General features: G+C 50.2%; 1 protein-coding gene across 1 annotated transcript; it reads left to right on the top strand.

Annotated features, from left to right (window-relative positions):
• Positions 1–5,328: 5,328 nt before the first annotated feature.
• On the top strand, positions 5,329–6,767 carry LOC127321033 (flavonoid O-methyltransferase-like protein Os11g0303600). Its single transcript, XM_051350083.2, has 2 exons — positions 5,329–6,150; positions 6,254–6,767. Exons 1-2 carry the CDS (start codon positions 5,365–5,367, stop codon positions 6,548–6,550), a joined length of 1,083 nt encoding a protein of 360 aa, XP_051206043.2. The 5' UTR covers positions 5,329–5,364; the 3' UTR covers positions 6,551–6,767.
• The last annotated feature ends 4,531 nt before the right edge of the window (positions 6,768–11,298 follow it).

Genomic DNA, 11,298 nt, shown 5'->3' on the forward strand with positions numbered 1-11,298 from the left:
AATAAAACTAAAATAAAAAGGCACTCCTTCATGGTATGAGATTGTTGGCAGGCACCCGAGGATTCGGTTAGCCATGGTTTGTGTAAGAAAGGTTGGAAGGAGTGCCACATAAACATGCAAATAATTCATGGGAGCCGCTCTTGAGAGTCCGGTTGGCGAGGTAGTTAGTGTACCCATTACCATTCGTTGACAACAACAAACACCTCTCAAAATAATTTTACTCCTGCTTTACAAATGAAAAGCTCTAGCGCATGTTAATCCCTGCTTCCCTCTGCGAAGGGTCAATCTTTTACTTTTATGTTGTGTCTCCATTATTTCTTTGAGCACTATCTTGAGAGCACAACTGTCATTCTTAGTATAATATGCTTGTCTCAAAATATGATTGATTGTGGTATAACTTTGATGCTTCTATCTTTGACAATCACTACTTCTAGTCTTTCTATGAACTCCAGAGGTGCCCGGGCATTTATGTTTTGCCAATCAAATACAGGCAAGTGAGATACCACTTTATCATACTCTCTTATGAACATTGCAATCCTGCTTATATACATGATTCATGATGTTTATTATTAATTGTTGGTACCTCTTCATGATTGACATAGCTGTTAGATGATCTTATTTGCATGTGTCTCATTATGAATTGCTTAAGTATTAGCCATAGCATGAGAATATATACATCATATGAGCAAATGTGTTCGTGAAAGTTCTTTTATCGCTCAGTTGTTAACTGAATTGCTTGAGGACAAGCAATAAGCTAAGCTTGGGGGGAGTTGATACGTCCAAAACGTATCTACTTTCCCGAACACTTTTGCTATTGTTTTGCCTCTAATTTGTGTATTATGATGCAACTAACACGGACTAACGCTGTTTTCAGCAGAACTGTTCTGGTGTCTCGTTTTTGTGCAGAAATCCAACTTTCGGGAAAATCCTCGGAATTTATGCAGAAGGCCCTATTTTCCCAGAATGCGACGGAGCTTTGAGGTCAAGTAAGGTGGAGGCCCGAGGGCCCCACACCATAAGGCGGTGCGGCCTAGGGGGGGCCCGCGCGGCCCTATGGTGTGGCCCCCTCGGCCGGCCTCCGACGCCCTCCTTCGGACTATTTATCGGCCTCGACCTAAAAACGCACGGAAAAAAGTCGAAGTCGCCAGAAAGCCTCCAGAACGCCGCCACATCGCGAAACTCCGTCGCGGGAGCCAGAAGTCTCCGTTCTGGCACTCCGCCGGGACAGGGAATTGGAGGAGATCATCGCCGACATCACCGCCAACGCCTCTACATCAACCAGCCATGTTTCCCCCATCCATGTGTGAGTAATTCCCCCGCTGTAGGCCGAAGGGGATGGTAGGGATTGGAGGAGATTGGTCATGTAATAGCATAAGATTGTTAGGGCATAGTGCCTAGTGTCCGTAATTGGTACTTTGATGATATTGTTGCAACTTGTTATGCTTAATGCTTGTCACTAGGGCCCGAGTGCCATGATCTCAGATCTGAACATGTTATTGTTTCATCATGATATTCATTGTTTATTGATCTTACCTGCAAGTTGTATACACATGTCGCTGTCCGGAACCGATGGCCCCGAAGTGACAGAAATCGGGACAACCGGAGGGAATGGTAGCGATGTGAGGATCACATGTGTTCACGGAGTGTTAATGCTTTGCTCCGGTACTCTATTAAAAGGAGTACCTTAATATTCAGTAGTTTCCCTTGAGGCCCGGCTGCCACCGGCTGGTAGGACAAAAGATGTTGTGCAAGTTTCTCATTGCGAGCACGTACGACTATATATGGAACACATGCCTATTGATTGCTTTGTACTTGGACACCGTTTTATTATTATCTGCAAATGCCCTGCTATGATTGTTACATGAGTTTCTCTCATCCATGCAACGCCCGTTCATCCATCCCCGTGCCTACAGTATTTTAATCCTGTTGTTTACTAAAATCACCACTGCTGTCTTTGTTACTCAGCTGCTGTTATTTCACAACTGCTACTGCTATAAAACTGTTACTACTGATAAACTCTTGCGAGCAAGTCTATTTCCAGGTGCAGCTGAATTGACAACTCCGCTGCTAAGGCTTCCAAGTGTTCTTTGTCTCCCCTTGTGTCGAATCAATAAATTGGGTTTTACTTCCCTCGAAGACTGTTGCGATCCCCTATACTTGTGGGTCATCACCGAGCCGGCAAATTTTGGGGCCCTGTGCCAAACTAAAAAGTGGCCCAAGGGACGTGTAATCAATATTTTGTTACAGAAAATTAATGTATTTTAAAATCTAAGCATATTATTGCAACAGAATTAGAAGTAAGCATAGTTGGCTAGCTCAACTTGTCGTTCGTGATTTGCTGGAGGTCCCAAGTTCGAATTTTGCCCTTGACCATCTATTTTTTATCTGGAAAAAACGTCATTGGTTGAAACAGGCAGCGGGGCATAGTGGGCTTCTTTCCGATGAAGGGCAAAATTTGGGGCCCCCAAAATTTTGGGGCCATGTGCAGGCCGCACTGGTTGCACACCCGTCCGCCCGGGCCTGGCACCAGGGCAGGAGAACTGGGCAAGAGTGCCCTGCTCAGCAAGAAAACCACACAACAGCTAGGAGATATACTCACCAACGGAGTCAGCCCGAAACACACGAATAGGCGTGGAAAACAGAGTATGGACCATGGCAGCAAAACGCTTATATATCGACAGAACCTCGCTGCGAGAAGTCATAAATAGATCCAAGTGTGGCGAGAAAAGTCATCGATAAAAATAACAAAGTAGCGGTGCCCCCCTTGGAAGCAAAGGGAGCTAGGCCCCATACATCAGAATGAACCAAATCGAAGGGGCGATGAGATACAGAATCACTGGCAGGGTAAGGTAACTGATTTTGTTTAGCAAGCCTATAGCCCTGACAACCCTGAAGAGAGACATCTCCTGAGACAGACCCCAAAAGACCTCGACGAAGTAAAGACGTACTACAAGCGAGAACCACAAAGATGACCAAGACGGTGATGCCACCGCTGAAAGGAGGTGGGAGTGGAAGCAGCAAGCACACGTGGTGTGGTCGGTGAAGTGGTAGAAGAAGGCACATGAAGCCAGTCAAGCTCCAAAAGTCCCTGGGAGTCAAGGCACCGAGGGCCAGCCCCAACTAGTGGCCGAGTGTGAGTGTCCTGAATAGAACAAGAATCAACATCAAGAATGACCCGACAACCAGAATTGGCAAGTTGAGCATCAGAAAACAAGTTCATGCTAAGGCGGGGAACATGAGAAACATCAGGAATGGAAAAGGAGGGAGTAGAAAGAATGCCATGACCAGCAACAGGAAGAGAAGTACCATCGGCAGTAAGAACACGGACATGAAGAGGAAGAGGGCGAAGAGAAGAAAGAGAGGAAGAATCAGGAGACATGTGAAAAGAAGCTCCAGAATCCAGAACCCACGAAGATGTACCGGACTGTGTAGAGAAACAGCCGCAGAGGCAGCAGTACCCATCGAAGCAGAGCCAGAGGAGGCAAGGAGACGCTGAAGCCTCGAGATATCCTGCTCAGTGAAGCACGAGGAGGCACACCCCGCTGCTTCTGATAGCAGTCAGACTCAAGATGACCAGATCTCCGACAGTGAGTGCATAACCGATGAGGACGAGGGCGACCCCCACCGCGAGAAGGGCGGGCTCCTGCAGAAGCAGCCGACGGTGGTGTGAGTAGAAGCGGCGGTGCAGGTGCAGTGGGAACCCGAGCAGCAAGAACAGAGGGTGTCCCAAGCAGTCCAGTACCACGCAGACGAATCTCCTCAGCACGAAGCTCAGTCAACACCCCTCAGATAGGAACACGGCCTCGAGCAAACAACTGAGCACGACGGGGCTCAAAATCCGGATGAAGTCTAGACAGGAACTCATGGATCCTCTGAAAGTCCATACCTGAAAATACCGTCCGGCAACAGTGGTAAGTACCATAGACAACTGCGAAGGAGTTAAGCTAGCGCCAGATCGCCGCACTCTGGGTGTAGAACTCATCAACAGTAGTCACCCTGCTGAAGATCATGCTCCTGACGCAACACAGACAAGTACAGGGTATCCCCAGAAGGCTGATAGCGTTGACGAAGGTGAGACCACATCTCAACAACAGTAGCGAGGCTCATAAACTCCGAAGCAAACTGTGGTTGAACACTCTGCAAAAGAACAACAGCAACTCTAGCATCCTCATCACACCACTGAGTAAAAATGGCCAAACTGTCACGGTAGGAGCCAAGAGCCTCTGAATAGGCAAGTACCTGCTCTTCATATGCCTCATCAGCAGTAGTATCGGCAGACTTGGCTGCATCTCGATTAGCCTGAGTAGCATCCGCCGCAAGGGACGGTGGCACGGACGGTGGGGTAGGAGCTAGGCACATGAGCAGTGGGGTGCGGCGGACAAGAGACCTCGCCAGTAAGAACACCGCACAGCCGAAGACCACGCATGTGAATACGCATAAAGGCGACAAACTATCCATAGTTGGTACCATTAAAGATCACGGGGCAGCGAGGGATACTGACATAGCCAGACAGGGAGGATGCCATCTTTATTTTTTTTGGTCAACCCTCGGATCTGGATCTGGGTCTGGCCAGAGCCAGATTTTCGTGGAGGAGCCCTCCCGTGGCTAGCAGATGGCCGACAAGAGGCCACTAACGCCTGGACAGGCCAGGGCCGGCCAAGGGGCGGCCGAAGCGGGTCGACAGCCGGCCGGAGCAGGCCTGGGCGGTCGGCAGAGGACACGACGCGGCCGGGGCGGCCCGGGGCAGGGTGCTGCCGAGGCAAGCCTGCAGAGGGCTGCACGATGCCGGGTGGGGCACAACCGGCCGGTGGAGGGCAGCGCCGGGGCCGGTGATGGCCGGAATGGGGCCGGCCAGCAGCCGAGAGGGCGGGGATGGCCGGATCTTGGACGGCTTGAGGCAGCGGGAGCTCCAGATCGAGCTCCAAAATGACAAAAACAGCTAGCAGAACTCCATCCCGACACGAACGGGATAAGAGGAAGAAGGTGGAGTAGCAGCAGCCGGAAAGATCATCGGCGGTGGTGCGAATCGAGCATGAAGTTGCAGCATGCAAAGAGGTAAACCAGGAGCTCTGATACCATGTTGTGAATGAGCAACTAGTATTCACTGTTGGCAAAAGTCCAGTTCATGTATAGGTGGTACAATATGCAGAAAACCCCTCATACGCTGGGAATATACACTAAAGGAGTCTATACATCACTAACAGCATAGCAGCCAATGGGTTAGGCAATTTGAGGAGGGAAAGATACGGAAAAAGAAGTCCGCATGGCTCGTAGATTGCTAGCTGCAACCACCGCGTACTACAGATAGCGGGTCTATAAATCACGCCTTACGAAGATTCTCTTCTCAACCAAACAGTCGAAATAATGGCCATGGCAAGCGCTGAGCTTCTGCAAGCCGAGGCAGATCTCGTGCGCCACTCCCTAGGCTACCTCAAGTCTATGGCATTGCATAGCGCGGTCAAGCTTGGAATCGCTGATGCTCTCCACCGTTGCGGTGGTAGCGCCTCCTTGCCTGACCTGCTTGCTACCCTCCCCCTCCCTCCAAGCAAGCAGCCCTACTTGGCGCGCCTCATGAACGTTTTAGTCACATTAGGAATCTTTGTGGCTGAGGATGCCCCTGTCGCCGACGGCGACGGAGCGACCTGCGTGTACCACCTAAACACTATGTCTCGCTTCCTCGTCAGCGACACCGGCATCAACGGCAGCGCATGGCGGCTGTCGTCGTGCATTCTCATGGCAACCACGCCGCAGATTGTTGGATCCGCTCTACAGCTGGGGAAGTGGTTCCAGAACGACGGCGAGGCCACGCCGTTCGTGATGGCGAACGGCCGGAGCCCCTATATCTTTGCTGCCCAAGACGCAGAGTTCAACTCGGTGTTCAACGAGGCCATGGCTGCCGACAGCCGATACCTGGCAGACCTTGTGGTCCGTGAATGCAGTGACGTCTTCAAGGGGATAACATCCCTGGTCGACGTTGCTGGCGGGACGGGTACCATGGCGAGGGCCATCACCAAGGCCTTCCCACACGTCAAGTGTTCAGTTCTTGACCTCCCACATGTGATTGAAGGAAGCTTGGCTCAGGACAATGTCGAGTTCATTGCTGGAGACATGATGGAGTTCATCCCATCTGCTGATCGTATTTTACTTAAGGTACTATTTTTTCACCATTTACAAAGCCACACAAATACAACCACCATGCATTTACAAAATACTTTTGTAACATATCTGAATCTCTTTGTTGTTGGATTGGTAGTACGTGCTGCATAATTGGAGCGACGCGGATTGTGTGAAGATCCTGACACTATGCAGAGAGGCCATTGCCCATGGAACAAAGGAAGGGAAGGTCATCGTCATCGACGAAGTGGTTGGATCTCCCACACAGAACATACTTGAAGCTCAACTCTTGATGGATATGCAGATGATGTCACTATTTACGGCCAAAGAACGATATGAGCAAGACTGGAACAAGATATTCAAAGAAGCGGGGTTTATTAATTACAAAATTTACCCTGTCCTAGGAGTGCGATCGGTCATTGAACTCTACATATAACTTGTTGCTCCATACATACCGCCACCACCTATCCTATGCTGCTATGCATGCTGTCTTTGTTCCTGTTTGCTTTGTAATAAACGCATAATGCGTCAGTGTTTAAAACGTACTACTTCATCCACCTTGTATCCCGGCCGCACTTATATTGGAATGTCTATTGTGCCCTCCAGTTGAATAATTCAAACTGTACGTGTAATATAAGTCTCTTTCTATCATATCTTTCACTGTCGATTGAGAGGCCATGCTACTTGATATCATCACTCCGACACACGATTTCCCCTCAGACCATGGATGGTGCATTCCCATGGGATCACTGGTGGAAAAAGGGCCTTTGGTCGCGGTTCGCAACTGCCATTAGTCGCGGTTGCGCAACCGCGACCAAATTAGCTCGACTAAAGGCCCCCCCTTTAGTCGCGGTTGCTTACGAACCGCGACTAAAGGCCCGTCCACGTGGGCGCCAGGCGACCGTCGGGGCGGAGGACCTTTAGTCGCGGTTCTTCTGGCCAACCGCGACTAAAGGCCGCCGCAGGTTTAGGGTTTTATGCCCCCCCAAAACCTGCCCCCCCCCCCCCCCTAAACATATTTTCTGTTTAATTTGTATATTGTTTTATTTCTTTTGTGCTTTATTGTAATTTTGAAGGAGCTTCACATATTCTACGGTACTACATATATACATGCATATGAATGTACAATTTCAAACAAATTTGAAATTAGAACCAAAAAGAATTCAAGAGGAATATACAATATATATTCAATATCATCGGATGACCATATACAAGTTTGAACAAGTTTCCATACATAATTTAATGCATGTATAGTTCTACGTCCTCGCAATGGTGTTCTCCTTTAGGATCGAGGACTTCCCTCCTGAACCATCCAGCTAGTTCCTCTTGAAGTGGTCGGAAGCGAGCTTCTGGACTAAGCATCATCTGGAGGTTATTCCTCTGAGCATTGAGATCACTCGGAACGCGCTCAGAGGTGTATCTCCGGATCATCCCACAGACATAGTATCCACACAGATTGGTTCCCGGTGGCTGCATATCGCTACCATTCTTAGCCTTTGACCGCATGAAATTTAGCTCTTTTTTGAATTCACCGACCTTTGTATCTGCGAACCGTCTCCAAACCCTACGAGGCAAAGAAAATTAAATGAACAAGAGAGTTATTAGTTAATTACTTGAAGCTTAATTAGGAAATGAACGAAATAGGCCGATCGATATAGAGCGCAAATGAATGAAAACAATTACTTTTGAATCATTTGTCTCATATCGGCCCACTCCGCCTTATCCATATTCAGAGAGTCGTGGACGATACATTCTAATTTGTCAACTTTAATTACTAGCAGAATCCAGTGGAACCTGCGGACACGATACATGCACAGTACGTCATGCATAACTCATCGATTAGCCGGCCACATACCATGCATGGAGTAAACAAAAGAGAATGTGCTCAAGACATAAACACTCACCCAAAATGGTAAGGAAATAGAATATCACTTTTGAGTTCCTGCTTTTCAAGAAACCGCCACAGGTCTTTCTCCACGTCGGCGGGGTGATGCTTTAACGTATATCCATTAACGATGTGTGGGTCAATGAACCCAACATCATGGATGCTCCTTACTCTGCATTCCTTAATCTTCAATCTGCATGTATAATAGCGGACACAACAATATAGTTAGGACATATATATATAGTGCAGGCAATATGAACGAGATGGGGTAGACATAAATCACTTACAGAACGTAGCAACTGATGATAGATTTGTCGAGCTCGCGCAGATTGAAAAGCTGGAACAATTCACTCAGATGAATTTGTACAGAGTATTGTTTGAAGTGATGCTCATATCCAACTTCCGCAAAAATATAATCTTTGCCGTTTTTATGTTTTATGTAACCCTTGTACCAGTTCAGCAGACCTTTCATTTGTGGAGGTAGATCCTCTTCCTGCGGAGGCTCGACGAGAGGCCCATTCTTCACATATGTAAGTACTACCTCCTTCACTGGCGCCTCATCAAGGCCTAACAGTTCACGAAGAGTAATACCTAAGTTGGCCGCTTGTTCTCTGGCACTCGTTACAGTCAATCCCTGTGCTGCCGCAGCTTCTATGATTTCGGGGGCATCCGGACCGGCGGCTGTCACTATAAGCGGGGCAATCGATTGTTTACTTTGTTCCCCGAGCTGGGCAACAACTCGTTTCCCGCTTTGTGCACTTTGTAATTCCGCTTATCGGCCTCCTCTTTCTTCTCCTTGAAAATGCGTGCCTGATTCTTTAGTTCACGTGCATAGTCGTCAGGCAGATTCTTCGCGGCTTGGGACGGTGTGTTCAAAAATGACTTAGCCCACTTCTTTTGCTCATCAGAAAATACTGGCTTGGGCACAGGCTCTCTTTTCTTCTTGCAGCCCGCCTTCCATTTCTCTAAATCAGCAGTCGCGGCCGCCTCGACTTCCTCGGCACTACGTTCCCAAGGCCTCGTGGGGAGAGGCTTCAGTGATGGCTCCGGTACCTTTGTTTTCTTAGGTACGTAAGGGTCCGGGTTAATAATCCAGGACTGCTGCTTCTGCTTCTTCGCCGGAGGTGGATTGGGGGGCGGCGTCTGCTTACCCGCCCGGGGCGGACTAGGGGGCGGCGGCTGCTTACCCGCCGGAGGTGAATTGGGGGGCGGCGTCGGCTGACGTGAAGGAGGTGTAGGTGAAGCACCACCACCACCACCGCCACCGCCGCCACCACCACCACCGTAGGAGGGTGGACTTGTTGGCGCCTCGCCTGGAAACTTGATAAACTTTTTCTGCCATAGAATGAACTGGCGCTTGACATCTCCAAGTCTTGTCGCCCCTTCAGGTGTAGCAATGTCAATGTCCAGGTCCTCAAACCCTTGGACTATGTCCTCCACCGTGACACGAGCATAGCCATCTTGAATGGGGTTGTTGTGGTGGAGTGCTCCAGGTGGTAAAGCACTGCCGATGGCTACCTTCATAGACATGTTCCCGATAGGATAATACAGATGACATGCTTTCATCTCCTTTATATCGTCCACGGGGTAGCGAGGAGGCTCCGGTGCAGTAATTTCGACCACCAGAGGCTCCGGTGCAGTAATTTCGATCGTCGGTGCACCAGCCGGTGGGGCCTCCGTGGAAGCCACGCTGCTTCTCCGCTGCTGGCTTCCGAGATCCAATGGATGATCTTCATGCTGCGCTCGAGCTGCATCTCTTTCGGCTACTAGTACTGATGTAGCCCCGGTCACCGACGTCGCTACACCAAGACCAACAAGTCCCCCTAGTGGACCGATGACACGAGCCCGAGTCAAAGCTCTTCATGATGAGGTGAACTCACTCCTCACCACCCTTGATCTTGGTACCCCTTTGGATGGATTGCTACCTCATGCCGACGTGCTATGTGTCATTAGGTACAAGGCGCGTCAAGACCACGGAGAGGAGAAGACGCCAAGGTCAAGGGAAGGAGAGAAGCAACTGGACATGGAGATGATCATGAAGCCGAAGCCGACGTCGCACGAAGCGCTCCAAGGAAGAGACGGACGCTGGCCGGTCCAGAACCCGGTCAGACCGGACCTACAACCGGACGCCCCGGTCATAGGCCCGGTTGACCGGGCGCAAACCGGGCCAGCTCCCTCGTACCGGACGACGACCGGACCTGTGGCCGGAAACCGCAGCTTTCGGTTTGCGCCCGGTCGACCGGACCCATGACCGGACGGCCCGGTCACAGGCCCGGTCGGACCGGCCCCAAACCGGACAGCCCGGTCCCAGACCCGGTCAGACCGGCCCCAAACCGGACCTGACGAGAATGCCCCACCAAACTGCCTTAACTTATCCATTCGCGTACCTGTTCGCCCTTGCTGGCTGTGTATGACTATATAAGTAGCTGGAACCCCTCATTAGCTCTTTAGACTTGTTTTGAACTCAAACCTAACTTTGAGCTTAGTCTCCCTTGGGTATCATCCCTCTGTAATCAAGGCACCTTGGTTGTTGATTTGGAACTTGTTGAGTGAGATTCTAGTACAAGATACTCTCTCTCCCTCACCAAGCTCTTCTTCTCCAATCCCAATCTCTCCCCGGGGAATTCTACCGCGTGTCTCTTCCTCGGAGATTCTATTGGCGTGGTCCATCAAGCCACGGAGGTAAGCATCGGGTGTATCGGGTTGTGTGTGTGCGTGAGTCTCGGAGTTCCTCGTGTTCATCGCCGTGTTCTTCGTGTTCCTCGCGTTTTCCCATCTTCCCCCTTGGTTTCGAAGTCAATCCGCGAGATCGGGCCGCACACGGGGTCTCAGACCTCATCATATGGTATCAGCAGCTCTTGGTTACCGCGGATTTGACCTCCCACCCACCCGATTTCGTCCCTAGAAAATTTTCCAAAAAATCCCCAAAAATAGCCCTAAATTGCCTCTTGACCGATCTGTGATTTGGTTGCGTTTTGAGTGGTTTTGGTCCGTGGATCTGGTGTTGTTGTGCTTGATCTACTATTTCCCCAACTTTTAGCCTCCAATTCCATCGTTTCCCCTCGATTTGGTCGATTTGGCTTGGTTTTCGTGAAGAACAGGAGAGAGAAACCTTCATCCCGTGAAATCCGGTTTCGAGCCCGGTCAACCGGGCCACAGACCGGACGACCCAGCACAGAACCCGGTCGACCGGGCGGCAACCGGACAGGCCGGTCCAGGAGCCGGTCCAACCGGACCCCAGACCGGGCGCAGCAACGCCCCCTCCTTCGACCTCGACATCCGGCGATCTACACCACCAC

This window comes from Lolium perenne, chromosome 6 (assembly GCF_019359855.2).
Source record: "Lolium perenne isolate Kyuss_39 chromosome 6, Kyuss_2.0, whole genome shotgun sequence".
Taxonomy (NCBI): domain Eukaryota; kingdom Viridiplantae; phylum Streptophyta; class Magnoliopsida; order Poales; family Poaceae; genus Lolium; species Lolium perenne.